The sequence below is a fragment of the Phoenix dactylifera genome, chromosome 14, assembly GCF_051530095.1.
Source record: "Phoenix dactylifera cultivar Ajwa chromosome 14, Ajwa_hap1_PhDact_Kaust_v1.1, whole genome shotgun sequence".
NCBI lineage: Eukaryota > Viridiplantae > Streptophyta > Magnoliopsida > Arecales > Arecaceae > Phoenix > Phoenix dactylifera.
The window spans coordinates 17,934,820-17,955,300 of NC_143203.1; the positions used below are offsets into that span (position 1 = coordinate 17,934,820).

The 20,481-nt window shown below is 39.8% G+C and overlaps 1 protein-coding gene across 4 annotated transcripts; it reads right to left on the reverse strand.

Annotated features, from left to right (window-relative positions):
• Positions 1–15,932: 15,932 nt before the first annotated feature.
• On the reverse strand, positions 15,933–19,867 carry LOC103720940 (uncharacterized). Of its 4 annotated transcripts, none has more exons than XM_088710557.2 (2): positions 18,902–19,867; positions 15,933–17,641 (listed from the first exon to the last, which is right to left on the reverse strand). In XM_088710557.2, exon 1 carries the CDS (start codon positions 19,622–19,624, stop codon positions 18,908–18,910), a length of 717 nt encoding a protein of 238 aa, XP_088566683.1. In that variant the 5' UTR covers positions 19,625–19,867; the 3' UTR covers positions 15,933–17,641; positions 18,902–18,907. The 4 variants fall into 4 exon arrangements, with proteins under 4 accessions (XP_088566683.1, XP_088566682.1, XP_008809136.1 ...); XM_088710556.2 differs by having other exon boundaries at positions 15,933–17,739; positions 18,902–19,866; XM_008810914.6 differs by having other exon boundaries at positions 15,933–17,749; positions 18,902–19,865.
• Between the last annotated feature and the right edge of the window lie 614 nt (positions 19,868–20,481).

Here is a 20,481-nt window from a genome sequence, read left to right on the forward strand (position 1 = left end):
ACTAGTTGTGCCATCTTCAGCGCCCGAATGAAAGATGGGACCTCGGTAACTGATCATGTACTGTACATGATTGAGTTGATCGAGCGTCTAAGCTCTCTTGGCTTTCCCCTTCATGATCAATTGGGGAAGGATGCCATACTAAACTCATTGCCTGGATCATACCGTCCTTTTCTCACTCATTTTCGTATGACGAAACCTGTAGTGAATTATCACTAATTGTTGGGGTTACTACAGACGTTTGAGAATGATCACCAACTTCTTAAGAAGACGGTGAATTTAGTGGGAGGTTCATCCAAGGGTCGCTCCTTTAAGAAAGGAAAAAAGAAAAATAAAATCCAAAAGAAACAGGTGCACCATGCTCAGCCTAGTCAGAAAAAGAATAAAAAGGCTAATCAAAGCAAGGCGAGTGCTTCTTCTGCAAGAAGCAAGGACATTGGAAGAGGAACTGTCCTCTTTATATTGCATCCCTCGATCCGAACCGGCCTAAGAAAAGTGGGCAATCAGTTGCCAATCAAGGTACTTATATGATAACACCTTGCAATTTTTCTATTTGTGATAATTCGACCTGGGTATTGGATACCGGTAGTCCTTTTAATATTTGCAATTCGTTGCAGGGGCTACAAGTCAGTAAGAGGTTTGAAGAAGGAGAAAGGTTTCTGAATGTTGGAGATGGAAGACCAATTCCAGTTCTAGCTTTAGGAATTCTTAAACTTGAATTCAGCTCTCATGTAAATGTCCTTAGTGATTGTCACTATTGTCCAAGTTTTCTATTGAATATCATTTCTATAGGCCTTTTGGCCAAAAATGGTTATGAAATATCAATAAAAAAGGATTATTGCAATGTCATTTGGAATGGTGTTGTTGTAATGAATGGAATTCTGAGTAATGGCATTTACATTTTGTCACAGCCTGTTCATGTAATGTATAAATCCAATAAGCGCCCTAGAATAGATAATGTCACGGATGTCTACCTTTGGCATCATAGGCTAGGTCATATTAACAAGAATAGGATGAACAGGTTAAGTAAAGAGGGAATCCTTGATGTTAATGATTGTGAATCATTGACAACCTGTGAATCATGTCTTCTTGGTAAAATGACCAAATCACCTTTTACCGGAAAAGGTGAACGAGCCAGTGATTTATTGACCCTTGTACATTCTGATGTATGTGGGCCAATGAGCACAGATGCTAGAGGTGGGTATTCATATTTCATTACGTTTACAGACGACCTTTTTAGGTATGGTTATGTCTATTTAATGAGACATAAATCTGAATCATTTGAAATGTTCAAATTATATCGTAATGAAGTAGAAAAACAAACTGGAAAGAGTATTAAAACTCTTCGATCAGATCGAGGAGGTGAATACCTCTCCAGTGAATTTTTGACATATCTAGGAGAAAATGGGATTCTCTCCCAATGGACTCCTCCTGGTACACCACAATATAATGGTGTGTCAGAAAGGAGAAATCGAACTCTGTTAGACATGGTTCGATCCATGATGGGGTTTGCTAATCTGCCCATATTCTTTTGGGGATATGCTCTTGAGTCAGCCTGCTATATTCTAAATAAGGTTCCAAGTAAGTCTGTAAATAAAACACCACATGAGATGTGGACTGGACATAAGCCGATGCTCTCTCACCTTAGGATTTGGGGGTGTCCGGCGTACGTCAAACGTTTGAAGACAGACAAACTTGAACCCAAGTCTGACAAATGTTTCTTTGTTGGTTACCCTAAAGAAACTAAAGGATATTACTTCTACTTTGCTGAAGAACAAAAGTTGTTCGTAAGCAATAGAGCAATTTTCTTAGAAAAGGAATTTCTTGGTGAAGGAACAAATAGCTCTAATATTGAGCTTAGAGAAGTTCAACATGTAGAAGATCCGACACCATCTACTGAACCAGTTGAGTCGGATTTGATTAGATCAGATCCAGAACCCATATTAGATGCACCATTAAGGCGATCCGGTAGAGTACCACGTCAGCCGGACAGATACTACGGTTTCTTGGTCCGGGATGGGGATCCTATCGAACTTGATGAAAACGATGAGGATCCGATCACATATATGGATGCAATGCAGAGGTATGACTCTGATAAATGGCTTGGAGCCATGCAATCCGAAATGGAATCCATGAAGGTCAATGATGTTTGGACATTAGTTGACCCACCCGAAGGAATTAAATCCATAGGGTGTAAGTGGATATTCAAAAGGAAACGGGGCGCAGACGGAAAGGTAGAGACCTATAAAGCCCGTTTGGTTGCCAAGGGTTATCGTCAACGTTATGGTATTGACTATGACGAGACGTTTTCTCCTGTGGCAATGCTCAAGTCCATTCGGATTGTGCTTGCGATAGCAGCACATTTAGACTATGAAATCTGGCAAATGGATGTAAAGACCGCATTTCTAAATGGAGATTTAGAAGAGGAAGTGTATATGATACAACCTGAAGGTTTTACATCTGCAGATGAGTCTAAAGTGTGCAAGCTTCAAAAATCCATTTATGGATTAAAGCAAGCTTCACGGAGTTGGAATATACGTTTTGATAAGGTAATCAAAACATATGGCTTCATTAAGAATGAAGAGGAACCTTGCATTTATAAATGGGCAAATGGTTCAGTTATTATATTCCTTATTTTGTATGTGGATGACATTCTTTTAATCGGGAATGACATTCCTGCATTACAAGGAATAAAGGTTTGGCTATCATCTCAATTTGCCATGAAGAATTTGGGAGAAGCATCTTACATCCTAGGGATGAAGATCTATAGAGATAGATCTAGAAGATTGCTTGGATTATCCCAATCCACATACATTGATACTATACTGAAGAGGTTCAGTATGATTAATTCCAAGAAAGGCTATCTTCCGATGGGCCATGGAATTAACCTCTCTAAAAGGGATTGTCCGACAACCCCTCAAGAAAGAGAGAGTATGGATAGAATTCCATATGCTTCGGCAGTGGGATCTATAATGTATGCCATGACATGTACTAGACCAGACGTGGCATACTCACTAGGAGTAGTGAGCAGATACCAGTCTGATCCAGGTAGCAACCACTGGAAGGTTGTAAAAACCATCCTTAAGTATTTGAGAAATACTAAAGATCAGTGGCTTGTCTATGGTGATTCTGACTTAAAACTTGAGGGATATACTGATTCAAGTTTTTAGTCAGATCAAGATGATAGCAAGAGCGTGTCAGGATATATCTTCACTCTTAAGGGTGGGGCCATCTGCTGGAAGAGTTCCAAGCAGCATACAGTGGCAGATTCTACATGTGAAGCAGAATATATCGCAGCATCTGATGCCGCCAAGGAAGCTGTATGGTTGCGGAAGTTCATCACCGAGCTTGGAGTGACACCCTCCATTGATGGTCCAGTGCCTGTATTTTGTGACAATACTGGGGCCATAGCTCAAGCAAGGGAACCCAAAGCACATCAGCGGACCAAGCATATTCTACGTCGCTACCACCTGGTTCGAGAGATCATCGATCGAGGTGATATTGATCTTCAGAAGATTGACACAAAAGAAAATCTGGCTGACCCATTTACCAAAGTCCTCGGCATCAAAGAGTTCGACGAACACAAGTCGAAGATGGGTATTAGATACTGTGCTGATTGGCATTAGCCTAAGTGGGAGTTGTTGGAATTTGTATCCTAAACGTCAATCGTCAGCATATTGATGATTGAATTTTGTAAATGAATTGACAAATTAATAAAGTGTTATTTGGCATTATTCATCATTTCATCTTCAAATGAACTCTTATATGATGAAGTCCTTAGGACTTGTGTTATGATAAAGGAGGATTTATCTTTGAGTCCTTAAACTTGTTTGCGACGAAATGATATGTTGTTACTAGGACGACAACATTATCGAGATTAGGTCGTTGTGTGACATATACGTTGGTTGTCCTCTTAACCAAGGAGTGTGGAGACACTGGTATGCCACACAAGTGAAGTGTAGAAGTACATTTCACTAAACGTGACCAATTCCGGAACGCTCTACTGTCGAGAGATGTTCCGAGTGGATATGGGTATAAGTTTGGCCCTCTGACCTGAGACCGCAACCTGTGACTAGCAAGCAACTCACTGTACTTTGGTACCGGACTACCTGAATTTCTAATTCAGTAACGGAAGGTCACTGGGTGCAGTCAAGTACTTGCGTAGTCAGTTGTGAGTCAAGATGGAATTGACCCCTCCTGAAAACAGGAGATAATGTCTTGTGATTAATTTAGCAAAACCTTGGCCAGGGTAATCCCAGTGAGGAGTCACGGGATATCTAAAGTTAATCACATAATGGATGTACTAATTATAGGGTTGACAATGAGCTCTAAGTCATCCTGGCATTAGGAGTCAAAGGGATTGAATTATACAGTAACCATAGTTCAGGGTTCCAGAATATTTGCTTCGCATATATTCGACCTATCCGGACGTCGGGTACCATTGCTAGATGGTCACATCGATTAGTGTAAAAAATTGTTCCTATACTACCGGCTTAGGTTCGAACCTATGAGGTCACACGCATAGAAGATTCCTGATTGATCAAGAAAGCTGATGAATGATTAAGAATCATTCAGGGGTAATTTGGTCAATTTGATTGGCAATTATCTTATAAAATAATTAAAATAATTATTGAAGGATTAATTAGTAATTAAATTACTAATAAACTCAATTTAATTGAGTAATTGTGCTAAGGATGAGCCAAATTGAATTGGATTTAAGTTTGGGCTCAATCAGGATTTTGACCTGATTGGATTAGGTCAGAACCAAAAAGGACTTAAGCTGATCAAATTAATTAATTTGTTCTTAATTGGGGATTGACCTAATTGAATTAGGTCCAACACAAAGTAATAATTCAATTTGATTGAGTTTGCATGAGCCAAAATTGAATTGGATTCAATTTGAGCTCAATCAGGGTCTGACCTGATTAGATTGGGTTCAACCAAATTGCTTTGTTTTAATTCGGGTTTGACCAAATTTGATTAGGTGCAACCCAAGGGGATTAGGCTCAGATGATGTAGCAATTATTGGTGACATGGAATTGGATTTCATGAATTTTAAATAAACCAAAATAATTGCATGGCACATGGACCCATTGCTTGACACATGGCGACATTGTTTGTTATTTGAATTTAAATTCAAACATTAAGCAATGTGTTAAATGATTTTAATCACTCAAACCATCAGCCAAGGTGGCGTCTGAGTTTTTGAATGGATTAAATTCGAATTTCAAGAGGTGATTTCGAAATTATGAAGTGTTTTACCTTGCCGCATGGATTTCAAATTCCTTCCCTCTTGCACATGTGTTTAAAATTTGAATTTAAATCAGATTTGGTTGAGATCTGATTTGGGTTGTTCCTATTCCTTTGCATGTGCCAACTAAAAGAGGTTTTCTGAAAATAAATTTTGAATTTTGAATGAAAATTCGGAGGCCATTAAAAGGGGTCAAACATGGGCACCAAAAACACATCCATTGCAGCCTTCTTCCTCACCCGCCTCCTCCTCCTCTTCTTCTCCATTTTAGATAGGGTTTTCAAGGTGAATATCTAGAAGATTCAAGATCATATCTGAGTCCTCTACTTTCCTTACAAACCTCATCTCTATCTGCTTCAAGACGATTGATCAAGAGTTGATTGAATCCCGGCAGGCAGATTTCAGCTTTCAAGTGTTCTGCAGCTGCTAGCACTGTTGCGGAAGAAGATCCTTCAGGACTTCGCGTGTACTTCTCGTAGAGGCCATTCGTGTGCGTGGCTGCGAAGTCAAGAATCAGATTCACAACTTTCATCCATCATAAAAGGTATTAATCTAGCATTAATCATTTATTATGGTGTCAAGGTCTAGGTCCAATTCCTCGAGGTTTTACCCTCTTTTGGGGATCCTCACGGAGATATCTCCAGAATCCATTCGATGGATATTCGGAGATTAATTGGAATAGGGTTCTTAAGTTTCAGATCTGATAGTTAATCATGCATAAAAGTTTTAGCATAATTGTTTAAACGATTCCGGCATAATCCTATGTGTTCTTAAGGTGCTGATTTCTAGATTTGATCTTGTAAGCATGCATGAATTAAATTGTTTGATTCGGTTTTTCCGCTGCGTTTTTAAAACTTAAAAAGAACTACGTATGGCTTGATCCTCCTTATGAAGGGGTACGTAGGCAACCCGATCAGGTTCAGCCATGGTTTTCAAAAAAAAAAAAAAAATTCAGCATGCTAAACACCGAAGAACCTAGGATTCACTTTCAGCAGCAAGATGGGATCTTTATATCCCAAAAGAAGTACATGAAGGAGATCTTGGAGAATTCAATATGAGTAACTGCAACCCAGTGAACACCCCAGTAGCCATAAGAATGAAGCTATCTAGAGAAGAAAATGGAGGTTTCATGGACTCGACTCTTTTTAAGAGTCTAGTTGGTAGTCTGAGGTACTTGACGATCACTAGGCCCGATATCGTTTATGGAATCGGACTTGTGAGTTGCTACATGGAGACACCAAAGGAGTCTCATTGGCTAGATATGAAAAGGATTCTAAGATATATTAATGGCACTCTCAACCTTGGTCTTTTCTATGCTTATGATGAAATTGTACAACTAGTTATCTATTCAGATAATGATTGGGGAGGTAACCAAGATGAGAGAAAAAGCACCGCAGGATATGTCTTCTATCTTGGGTCAACTGCATTTTCTTGGACCTCCAAGAAGCAAAGAGTTGTGGCCTTATCGTCATGCGAAGCAGAATATGTGGCAGTTTCATCAACCATTTGTGAAGCAATCTGGTTATGGAATTTGTTAAAAGAGTTGGATCATGCACAACAAGAACCGATAGTGATATATGTGGATAACAAATCATCCATAAAGCTCGCAAAAAATCCAATCCAACATAGGAGGAGCAAGCACATTGATACTCGGTTCCATTTTCTTAGGGACCATATAAAGAAGAAAACTATGGAATTAGATTATTGTCATACAATGGAGCAAGCAGCCAGAGTTGGGCAACGGGCCGTGCCGGGCCGGCCCGGCCCAGGCCCCCCGGGCCAAAACTCTAAACGGGCCGTGCCTGGCACGGCCCGCTTATGAAGCGGGCCGTGCCTGGCACGGCCCGTGAGGCACGGAAGGCAAGCCCGGCCCGGCCCCCGGCCCCTCTATTGGTGGGCCGGGCCGGGCACGGCACGGCACGGGCCGTGCCAGGCACGGCCCGTAACGGGCGGTAACGGGCCGTGCCAGGCACGGCCCGCAACGTCTCTAAACGGGCCGTGCCTGGCACGGCCCGTAACGGCTCCAGACGGGCCGTGCCTGGCACGGTCCGTCTGAAGAGGGGGGAAGAAAATAGCCGTTTCCAACGGCTATTTTCGGAAAAAAGACGGTTTTGCCCCTCCCAACAGTCCTATAACGGCTGAATTGAGGGGTATTTTGGGAAAAAAAATTTTTTGGGCTTCTATAAATAGCCCATTCCTCCCTCATTCTCACCACACCAAACCTCTCATTCTCTCCTTCTCTACTGCTATTATTTCTCTCTTCTAAAGTGCTCTTCTAGCAATTTAATTTTTAGTTTGTTCAAGTGCTACACAAGAGGAGGTTCCTGTTGAGAAGAGAAGGTCGCTTCTGTTGAGAGCACAAGAGGAAGCTCGGAATCTCGGCGCTGCCTCTGCCCTCCGACCCTCTACTCAATTCCTCCTTGCGGTTAGTTTTTATTTTTTGAATTAATCATAGATATGTCATCTTTTGAGGAAAGTCAGTTTGGCATTCCTGTTTCTGAGGGGGAAGAAACTAATCCCCAACCCCCTGTTCCTAGTTCCTCTAGAACTGGTGAACCGAGTGAAGGTCAAACCTCTTCTCGTAAGAGGACTAGTACTGTATGGAATGAATTTGATAGAGTTATGGTTGAGGGAGTCTGGAAAGCTAAATGTAAAAAATGTGCCAAACTTTATAGTTGTAGTAGTAGTGGGGGAACAGGGCATTTAAAAAGACATCAAGAGAGTCATAGGATGCATGATTCTCATGCTCAAACTCAAAGTAGCCTTAATATACAAGGGGGATTACTTGTAGGTAATTTTGCATATAATCATGAAAATCAAAGAAAAGCACTTGTAAAATGGATAGTTAAGGATGAATTACCTTTTAGTTTATGTGAATCTTTTAATTTTGAAGAATATGTTCAATTAAACCTACAACCTGCTTACAAAAGAATTAGTAGGCGTACATTTAGAAGAGTAGCTATGACCAATTTTTTAGCAATGAAACAAAATTTAATTGAAACACTTTCTACTTTAAATGTAAAAATTTCATTAACTTCTGATATTTGGTCAGCATCTGTAGGTAGTAATTCTTTTATTGCCATTACTGCTCATTATATTGATAATGATTGGCAATTAAATAAACGTATTCTTGCTTTTCGTGCTTTTGATTTTCCACATTCTGGGCAACAAATTTCAAATATAATTTATCAAACTGCATGTTCATATAATATTAATGATAAAATTATGTCTATTACTTTTGATAATGCATCTAATAATAATTCTGCTGTTGTATTATTAAGAGACTCATTGCATCCCATATTAGATGGAAATTTACTGCATATTAGATGTGCATGTCATATCTTAAATCTTTCTGTTCAAGCTGGCATGGGCATGATTCAAGATGTGATTTCAAAAATTAGAAATGCAGTTTCTTTTATTCATGCTTCTAGATCAAGACTTCAAGAATTTAAGGAATTATGCATAAATCATGGTAAACGTTTTAAAAAATTTAAACTTGATGTAATTACTCGTTGGAACTCCACATATAGCATGATACATGATGCATACCCATATAAAAATTTATTAAGTGCATATATTAATGATCGTGGATTAGGATTTACATTGACTGAAACTGATTAGAATAAAGGAAAAATTTTGGAAGATTTTTTGCTTAGTTTTTATAATGCTACCAATGTTCTTTCTGGTATTTATTACCCTACTTCATGTTCATTTTTACAACAAGCATATATAATTAGTCAAAAATTTGCAGAACATAGATATGATGATGTTTTAATGCCTATTATTCACCTAATGGAATCTAAATGGAATGAGTATTGGGACAGGATATGTCCTATGCATAACTTAGCTGCTGTATTTGATCCTAGAGTTAAATTAAATGGCGTGCTAATTTTACTTGATGCATACGCTGAAAATATGAATCAAGATGCTGAATCTGCTAAAGATGAGGTAAGACAACTTCTTTATGATATTTATGCTATATATGATGAAAAAATTCGTGGATCTAAAACACAAATACAAACCTCTATTCCTCCTTCTAGTAGTTCTCGTTCGTCATCTATTTTTTCATTCATTGCACAGAGAAGACACACACATGCTTCAAGTTCCTCTTCATCTTCTTCATCTTTAAGTAGTGAACTAGAATTTTATTTACGAAATGATCTTCAGTCTGCATATGATGAAAATCAAATAGAGAATCTAGATGTATCATCTTGGTGGAAGAGTGTTAGAAATCAATATCCTGTTATGTCTGCAATTGCACGCGATATTTTAGCTGTGCCGATGTCCACGGTAGCATCGGAATCCGCTTTTAGTGCAGGTCGGCGTGTTCTTGACGAAAAGAGAAGTAGGATGACGGGCGAAACGGTGGAGATGCTTCTCTGCTTCAAGGATTGGCTGGATGCTGAGGCAAGACTTCAAGATAAAGGTGGACATAATACAACATCCTCTGATGATGATGATACAAACACTACTGAAGACTGAAGACTGAAGACTGAAGACTGAAGAGTGAATACTGATTCACTGAATCACTGATGATTAGTAAGATTTCTTAATTTTTTATAATTGTACATTTTTATTGTATTCTGGAGGTCAGACCAAGGTCCAAACCTCGGCCCTTTCTTAGTTTCTTATTGTATTCTAGAATCTAGAGGTCAGACCAAGGTCCAAACCTCCCTTCATGTACCATTTTGATTGAAATTAATAAACTGGTAGGGGTCTATGCCAAACCCCCCACCATTAAGGTGGCTTTATATTCATAAATCAAGATTTCTTAGTGTTCATAATTTATTAATGTATTAAAAAAATTTTATCGGGCCGAGCCGGGCCCAGGCCCGGACCGTGCCAGGCCCGCGTGCCAGCCCGGCCCAGGCCCTTATGGGCCGTGCCGTGCTGGCACGCGGGCCGTGCCGTGCTTGGCCCGCGTGCCTAGACCGGGCCGTGCCGGCCCAGGCCCGAAGCGGGCCGTGCCTGGCACCGCCCGCTGGCCAGGATTCGCTAGCCCAGCACGGCCCTATCAAAGGGGCCGTGCCAGGCACGGCCCGTCACTGTAGCTGGCGGGCCGTGCCAGGCACGGCCCGCTTCGTGCCGTGCCGTGCCGGGCCATGGGCGGCTCGGCCCAGTGCCCATCTCTACAAGCAGCTGACATTTTTACCAAGTCGTTGCCGATTGAATCCTTTAGAAGGCTAATAGAAATGCTCGGATTGAGAACATTTTGATTTGAGAGGACGTGTTGGAAGTTACAACAAATCAAAACGTTTGATAATGGGTAGTCAATGTATGGTAATGGGAAGTCAATGTATGGTAATGGGTAGTGAATAATTATGTGGTAATAGGCTGCCTAATTATGTGGTAATGGGTAGTCAGTTTTTTTTTTCTTTTAGAATTAAGTGGATTTACATTTTCGTTTTACATTGTAATGCCTATATAAGGCTGCCTAGTTTTTCATTTTGATATGAGATTAGAAAGAAATTACAAACTATTGTGTGCTTTGAAAAGAGAGTGGTATAGTCCGTAGGCTTCTCTTAACACAGTATGTATCAGAAAGCTAACAAGTATATATTACTTAGCTATATAGTATGTACTGAAGAGCATCATTTTCGGACTGTGTATCGATTTACCTAGATATGTATATTGGGATGTTAGATGACTATATTGCTAGGTGTATATCGACTAGCTATATACTATATACTGGTGAACATCATATTCTGAAAACTATATATCAATTTATCTGAAAGTATATATTGGGTTGCTACGAGTTGTGTAACAGAAAGCCCATGAGTGTGAATCACTTGATGAAGAAGAAAGAGAATGCGGCGATCTTTCTTTCCTCATGGTCTCTATTAGCATGTGAATTTTTTTTTTTTTAATTATGGAACTAATGGACTCTGTTAGTAGAAGTTCTATCTTTATTGGACTTTTGGATTTTCTCTTTAAGATGCACGTAAGAGAAAATATGGAAAAAAAAAGAGTTCCGTCCCATATGATGTACTATGGTGCCTGTATGATTTGTGTTTAGTTTGCATTGGATTCTCTCTCTAAAATTTCAAAGGGGGCCAAAATATAGTTAAGCATGAAAGCAGGTTGGGAACATTAATATTGATTGTTGTCTTACAAAGGACCTGAGTTATGTGAATGTTTCTAGACTTGAATGTTGATAGTGTCTACAATTTACAACATGATATGGAGGGCCATTTTGGGAAGATGCATTGCAGGACAGATTGATTTAAATGCATAAATTAGATGTGTGGTAAAGGACTTGACAAAGTGGCTCCATCCAAGTGAGGCTACCACACCAAGGAGTTTGTCTCTGAAGTTCCAAGATGTTACAATAATTGAATAATTATATCATCTAGAGGAGCAAAGAAAAGAGGGCATCACCAGCATGTTTGAAATGGAGGGTTATAACTTATGAGGTCTGATCCATTTGGATTAGTTTGGGCTGCCACTAGACCAGCCTGCAGATCAAGAACGCGCTCTGCACGTGCTAAGCCAGCAGTAGACTCCCGATGGAAGTCTTCTTTCCTTTTCTTTCCCTGCACCAAGGATGTTTGGTGGAAGATGATAATGTAATTCATAACATGTTTACAATTTTCAATGCTTACACCAACCCATGTTTCATCCATCAAAATCTCAGGCGCAAAACGATGACCTCATTAAGGCTATCACAGTAGAGGAAATTGAGCAAGCTCTTAGGAACATGCATCCAGATAAAGCTCCGGATAGTTTTCCTCCCTTTTTCTTTCAAAAGTTTTGGCATCTTATCAAAAAGAAGGTCATCAATGCGGTCAAATATTGTTTTTCAAGTTGCTAGTATGCCAAATTCTTGGGCCCAAATTAATCTATGTCACCCTCATCCCTCAAAAAAATTAATCCTGCTAATGTGGATGAATGCAATACTATCTATAAAATTGTAGCAAAGATCCTAGCCACTAGAATCAAGCCTATTCTTCCTTCATCTCATATTTGAGGAGCAAGTGCTTTTACCAGGGGGCATAACATTGCAGAAAATATCCTGCTAGCACAAGAAATGATGCACTCCTTAATGTAGGCACCAACATCAAAAGCTTTAATTAGTATCAAGCTAGACATGGAGAAAACCTTCATTCGAATCGGATCCACCAGCCCTTCTTATTTAACATATGGTTTTCACGGTAGATTCATTAAATCGATTAGAGCATGTGTCACTCAAACCACTTTTTCAATTCTTGTCAATGGCTCAGCTTTGGCTTGGCTTTCACCTTCTTGTGGCCTTCGGTGGGGTTGCCCATTATCTCCTTATATGCTTATATTACGTGCTCAATTTCTATCCGTCTTGATGCATGCTGTGGTGCAAAGTAGTCTGCTCAAAGTTTGTCAACCAAGTCGGGTACAATCTGTGCATCTGTCGCATATAGTATTTGCTGATGACTCTCTACTCGTGGCCAGGGCTACTCTCAAAAATTCTATTTGCCTAAAAGCAATCCTTGATGCATATTGTTCTCTACCTGGGCAGGCCATCGATGCTTCTAAGTCCCACATCCGATTCAGTCCTACTACTCCTCGGAGGATAAAAGGTGGCATCAGAAGGCTTTTTCAAATGCCGGAAAAGTGGAGTGTTTGGAAGTATTTGGGAGTTCCTGTGTCAGGTGTGAGCCTCTACGGCCGAGGCACGTATGTCACCCAGTGCCCACATGAGGGGGGAACATAGGGCTTCCCTGCCAGATATTGTCCGGTTTTGAGGCTCGTACGCATGCCGCACGCACCGCTCAGACTACTACTCGGAGGACAAAAATAGAGACACGGATTGCGACTATATTGCTTGGCTTGTATTGATGCTCCTTTACATGTTATAGCCGGAATGGAAAAAAGAATTTCGTGCCGAGGACATCGGGTGGGTAGTAAGAGGTTTCACTTGATTTCTTGGAGTCATGTTTTTAAGCCTAAGGAATATTGGGTGGTCTGGGAGCCGTTTCGCTCACCCAATGAAGGCAAGCTTCGATTACCAAGTTATCTGGTGTATTGGGGATGGTTCTAATATAGAAGTGCTGAAGACCCTTGGTTGTCACCTATTCCTCTTAATGAATGGCCTAACTTTATTAATGTGGATGCTATAACTGATAACATGATGGTGCAGTCCCTTATGCTTCCTCCTGGCAAATGGAATCTTCATAAATTGGCCACTCTTTTTCTCCTCTGAGATGATGAACAAGATCGCTAAATCATATCTGCTAGGCCCCTAGGAAGCTAAATCATATTTTTGTTGGAAAAAAATGGTGCCTAGAAATTGCTATATCATTATTTTATAAAAAAATAATTTACTAAAATAAATTTAGAGGATTAATAAGAGCTTGTCTGGATCGAGGCGTATGATATACACTGCCCTAAGAATATAATTTGCCTCCTATATGCATGTTTGCGACGATCTCGTTCCCAAGATACAACAGCTCAACTCAGCCCGATTCTCCTCTAACGAGCATGATCGCTGGGGAGGCTTGATCCGACTAACTACTTTAGTTGCCCATAAAAGATAAAAAGATAGAAAGTAAAAAAGTTGAAGAGTAAAAGAACTTTGTATGGAAAAAACTCTCGGAAGACAGACTACTAGTGAAAAAGAGAAAAAGAGAGATCGGATTAGATTAGGATTAATCCTGGATGAGTCTATTTATAGGCTCTATCCGAAGACCGAAGAGATGCGAAATGTTTTGGAAACATCGTATCTTTTCGGAAGCCAACATACTCTTCTAAAGAGTCACAACTCTTCTGAAAGAGGTGCCTCGAAAAAAAATATTTTAAAATATTGCGAACAACTAAACTTTAAAGGATAAGAAAAAAAATATTTTTTAAAATTAAAACTCAAACAATTTTTGCCAAGGATATGTATAGCTTGCAGAACCAGCCATATCATTCGGGTACCATCCTGCATATGCAATGGGCATGGAAATAGATAAACCCATACTGGTCGAAACATTCTAGTGGTGGAAGCTTTTATCGCCGTAGGTTTTATCATACGTGACTATGACGGACAGCCTAATCAAAGCCGGGGCCAAGTCCTTGCCTCTCTCTCTCTCTCTCTCTTTTCTGTTTCTCATGCAGCAGAAGTGGTGGCCGCATGGTTATCCAATGGATTTCATCTCCAACCCATTGCAGGCATCATGGCTTGGAAAGCTTGTCACTTCTTGACATGCAGCTCCCCATGTTGACAGAGAAGCTAACCAAGCAGCTGATTTCTTGGCTAACACTGCCTTATTGGGAGACATTATTTTTGACGCAGGAGGTGTAGTTCCTATCAGACTTAGCTTCAGCCAGCTGCACCTTGCTCTGTTTTGACACTGCTGTTCTCGGTTGGAATATTTTGTCTCTGTATTATCCTTCAGATGCATATCAGGTTACCAGCTGCATTTGAAGATCTTGGAATTTAGCTATCCTTTGCTTGTGTTGCCTGTAAGTTTTATATTGTTGGGTTTTTTTTTCCCTATCTTGTAAGATTGTCGCTGACTCTGTACTTTTACTTCAGCAGAGATGCCCTTCTTCTACCAATAAATAACTTATTTATTTACTCATTTCTTTTCTTTGACATATATTTTATATTTCTTATATTATATATGAGTAGCAAATATGAATTTTTCAACAAGGATATCTTTTATCTTACAAGGTGTTGGATTTTTGTAGGATACCAGATGTTGCCTCTTGAAATATTTTCCCCTTTGTATATTGATATAGTGTTCTCAGTATAACTCCACATTATGACATGTCAATCCTAGGCTCTAAAAAATAACAAGATCCACTCGTTATCTAGAAAAGACATTGACAAATACAACTTTATTTGATATATTTTTTCTATAAGAAAACCCGTACCCTGTGGATCATTCGAAGTATTACATTTTACATTTATTAGAGGTCTAATTAAGAGGAAACCATGCAGTGATTTCATAACATGATAAAAATGTGAAGGATAATTATAATATGAAACAAATTTGTCTTAAAAGTTATGGAAGAAAATGTTTATTCATAAAAAAAATGTTGATAAATGTTAATTTAGACTCACATTTTAAGATTTCTTATTTGAAGCACCCAAAGTTTCCGGGTTCCAACCCTATAGTTCCTTGGTAACTAAACTATTATTTTGTGACAAGACTTTTTTAATAATCAAAATATATTTTGTATAATTCTAAGACAGCCTAAAGTGTTAAGAAAAAAAAAATCAAACAATCTCTAGACTCCCGATTCAAAGTATCATGAAATTCTATCAAATTGATTTAAAGAAATCTTAGAGTCCCAATCTAAGAAAATCATTCTTTTAAAAAAAATGTGAATGAGGATTACAGCTAGTCATAATTTACTCACGCGACGTGGGTTTCCAATAAGAAAACGACAATATGGCAGATGATCTTGAAGATAGGAGAGACTGATCAATCTTAAAGCCATGAGTTTTTGTTTTTTTTTTTTTTTGAGATACTACAAATTTAATCAAAAAAATTAATGTTGTGATAACTCCAAAACTCACGTTGGGGAATCCATGGGTCACGCTGACACTCCCAACAAGAGGTATCTATAGACATACTTGAATGAATCTTCACATAGATCCGATCAAATCTAAATCAGGCAATAAAGTCCCACATCAATGATTCAAGCTATTAGATATAATCTACCACATTTAACCATTTATATATAAAAAATTATATAATTTAAAAACTCCTATATCAAATGATAAAAGATTGAATAATTTAAATAATATAAAATAATATAGGCTCTTTTTGATCCGAGGCTGAGGATCTCCAAATCACATGATTCTCCAGCGAACTTTTGCCAACCTGGATGGAAGCCATCACCACCCAAGCAGTAAAACTCTTTAACCTTAATAGCAAAATCTATATCCACTTATTTGAACCACAATTGACAGCTCTCAGAGCATACTCAGCAGAGTCAAAAAAATTAGCAAAAAGTTCATGTTTGCAGCCCAGTCCACCAGTTTGCTGGCTTCTATAGAAGTACGCACAATTGTCCAGATATATGATTCACCCCAAGGGAGCCTAGGAGTCCCATGGACGCGCACATCCTCCAAGGGGCTTGCTCACTCCATCTCATGATATTGGTGAGAGTAAGGGACCTTCATGACGATTCTGTCTAGCCCCAGCTCTACCATCAGTCAAAGTTTACCTGAATCCAATACCAGTTTTCAAAATCATGGAATACCAAGATATCATCTAGTTTACCAAAGTGAGATCCCCCTCTTCAGTAGAAAATCAAAACATTGACCAATAATATCCTGCAGATCAACTTGACATTTTCTCATATGATGGAAAAAATCCATAAATACAAATACGGATCGCATTATTATATTTGAAAAAGAAGGTGTCATATATGCTTACTGAAGAGGATCGCACATATTTATTGGAAAAGATGCTACATTGGTAAGCTTCTGTTCGCGAAGGTTGTCTTTAGATTTTAAGTAATTAAGCACATAATATAATACGAGAAAGGAGTGCCAAATATTTCACAAGTTCACATAAAGCAAGAAAATACCATTCAAAGGTGCCCTTAAGTCAAAACACCATGATTTTTTTCCCATCACTGCAGGTAGATAAAATTCCCAGGCTCATGACAAAGTTTGAACTAGATCTTCAACAAGAAAACTTCAACCTTGGAGGGAACCCAAGCATACAAAAAACCAAAAGAACTGGTGTTCTAAAAGCTTCCTCTAGAATTTCATGCATGCTCTGAAAGAGAATGATAATAGAGGATTCGACCCGCCATTCATCACCTCCACATGGGATGTTAAAGAACCCATTGATATTGAGAAAGACCGAAAGTCTATTTTTTCCTCTGCTAACTCTGATGATCAAGTCGGATGAAAGGATGTACAAGTACACTGTCAAAACCCTCTAATCAGGACAAACTCCTAGTAGGCAAGTTCCAGCCCAATGGTCAAACTAAAAATGTTTTGTATCATCTCATGGCACAAAACTTGCTATTCAAAAGACTTCTCCAACTTACACATATCTAATACCTTCCAAAGAAGAAAAAAAGATATGATACTTATAGCTTCCTTTATGTCTCCAAACCGCATCTGTCTCAGCCTCTCAAACTCATATAACCACCATCCTCCATAAATAATCTTTTTCCTAAAAAAAAATAAAAAGGGACATCTGTTTTGCTCAAGCATATCTTATTCATGTCCTTTTTAATCCCTTTGAATGTAAGTTCTGAGATGGTTCCCCAGATTTCCCTTTTGTATACCTGCTTTGGAAACAACTGCATAAAGCAGTACAACGTTTAGAACATGGTAGGATCAAAAAGGGAGGGCATGACTGCCGCATCTTCATCAAAGATATCTCTTCGGTACATAATATGAATTTTAGCAACCTTTTTATTGCCATTCCTGAATAAACATGATGAGCAAGGGGCTTCCAGTGGCTGCAAAAAACCAGAAAAGGATATTATCTGTTGTACTTCTTCACCATTGTTGCCATTAGACAGTTTCCAGGAATCACTTGAACCTCCAACATCTATTTCTGTTAAGACCTAAAGCAGCCTCAAATTAATGAAATAGGTCCATGTTCAGAATAAAAGTATTTTTCGTAATCGGAAAGAAAGTCAATGCAATTTGCAAATTGAAAGTAAAAAATCACAAAGAAAATTCCAATGAAGGTTCCTTTTAACCAATCAAGGTCAAGTACTATTAGTATGAATCCATAATTTAGCTTAGTGGAGTATGTAAGTAAAAACAAAATGAGGATCAGGTACACAAAAGGTGTAGAAGTCATACTAATTCAGGGAAAAATGATGGAGAACTAAATTTGATGGTATGGGCTTGTCAAATGAGAATCTGAAAAGGCTCCAGTAAGGAGAAGTGCTTGAATTTTTCGCTTGATCCTGTGTTCAATGATATAGGAAGAGTAGATATTATAATTCAATTTGCTTTGGGTTCATCAGTACCAAAACCTATTGAATCTTGGTTTCTATATCTGCTTTAAAATGTATCCATCATGATCAATATTGGGAATCCAGTTCACTTTGTATTGTCCATTATACAAGCTCTCAAAGCATATGTAAGAACCATCCTTTTTTTATAGAAAGACGAATTGACTCAAGGTTCGCTGTCTCAGTATGGGACCCCATGCCGGTGCTATACTAGCACAGTATCGGTACAGTTTTTTTTTCTTGGTGTACCAAATACCGGTACGCCATCCATACGGAAAATCAGTACCGAACCGATATGGTATAGTACGCCTTGTACTATCCGGTTTGGGCCAGTACGGCATACTATAGACTCAATAATCAATACTCTTTCTTTTATCAATTCTATAAGAGCGAGATCTTTCTGATTTAGCATTACATCCAGATGCATCTCCCTTCTTCGCACCAAGGATATAGCAATTTTTCTTGAATTTATTAGTCTAAGTAGGAGACAATGCACCTTGATATTTTTCGTCATTATCTTAAATTTTTTATCAATTCGATAAGAGCTAGATCTTTGTGAATTAGCATTACATTTAGATGCATGGCTCCTCTTTACATCGAGGATCTAGCGATTTTTCTTGGATTTATCAATCTAAGTAGAAGACAATATACCTTGATATTATTCATCATTAATTTAATATTATAGATCACGAGCACTAGTAATATGTGACCTCAACCCAAGCAAAATAAAAGAAAGGAAGAGCAGGGGCTTACGTTGCATCATTCTTCCCACTCCCTAATCAACCGATCGAGCACCTCCACGGCACCACCAAATCCATTTCCCTCCTCCTCAATGCACTTCAAAGCAGCATCCAGCTCCCGGGCCTCATCGATCCGAGCCTCATGCAGCATTCCTCGATACACCGCCTCCCTCAAATCGGTCCCCGGCGAGACCCCATCCCCCACCATCTCCTTGACCGCCCGCAGAGCATCCACCATCCTCCCGAGCCTACAAAACCCTCCGATCGCAATCCGGTAGACCTCGGGATCCGGACGGCAGGGGGAGTCGGGCCGGCAGAGCCAAGCGAACACCTTGGCGGCCTCCTTGGGGCGGCGCTTCTCGAAGAAGGCGGAGAGGAGAGGGGAGCAGAAGGGAAGGGGGGAGGGGCGTCGGGGGTGGTGCTTGAGGGCGGTGAGGAGGGCCATGGAGGGCGTGAGGTCGGGGTGGGAGGCGAGGCGGTCGGCGAGGGCGGAGGCGGGGAGGGCGGCGAGGGGAGGGCCGGCGAGGAGGCAGGCGTCGAGGAGGCGGACGGCGTCGGCGTGGCGGCCGGCGTCGCAGAGGCGGGGGACGAGCCGGTGGACCTCGGCGAGCTCCTCCTCGGTGAGGGAAGCCGAGGGCTTCGGCAGAGGAGGAGAGGAAGCGATGGAGAGGTAGAAGGGGGAGGGTTTGGAGAAAGGGGGTCGGAGGAAGAAGGGAGGCGCCAACGCTCTTCTCATTTTTATTTCTTTGATTTCAAGGAGTGGGAGTGGAGCTGAGTCAGCTGACGAATGAATGGACTTTCAATTGGTTGGGGCGAGGATCATGGCAACCATTGGGGCAATACCCCAGGGAAGCTTATGGTGAGCCGCAAATGAGACTATCCCGTCAGTGCTATTCACCTCCCCGTAGATTTGAGTGAAGAAATTTTTTATCTATCATATATTCGACTCGATCTATACGTAATCTAACCCAATTTGATTGCCACCTTTACCAATTGGCCAAGAGAAAAAAAAAAAAAAAAAGAATCTTCGACGTAATCCTATTTGTTTGGATATGAATTGAATCATTAGAGATTTCAGATTTCTTTGCATTAAGTGGAGGCTTCAGCTTAGCTATTGCCTTGCAGCATCATTTTACCCCAAAAAAATAAAGAATATGCTTTAAGTCTCTATTTTATGTGTATTGTCTGAGTTGATCCCCATGCAAATGAATTTAGGGGAGAAAAAAAGGCCTGGAAATGATTGATGGCAAACTATGGTATTTACTCAAATGCACTAGTGTCTGTAGGTTTGTCCTTAACATGGCTAACACAAGAGATTTCCATAGTAATCATATTTGGAGTCACCCAAATGCAAATTTCTCTAAATTACTGATCTCTAGCTGAAGAGCAAGTATCCCTTTAATTTATTAATATTCACCTCTATGCTGCAGATGAGGAATCTTCTGCAAACAGGTTACATAATGTAGCTATGGTTAAGAGCTAGGACTCAAATCATAAGCTTCCTATATTGCTATCTTTCTACCTTTCTTTGGTGGATGATTAGCCACAAGCTAGACAGCAAATAGATAAGAGATGCTCGTTTCTGACATTCCA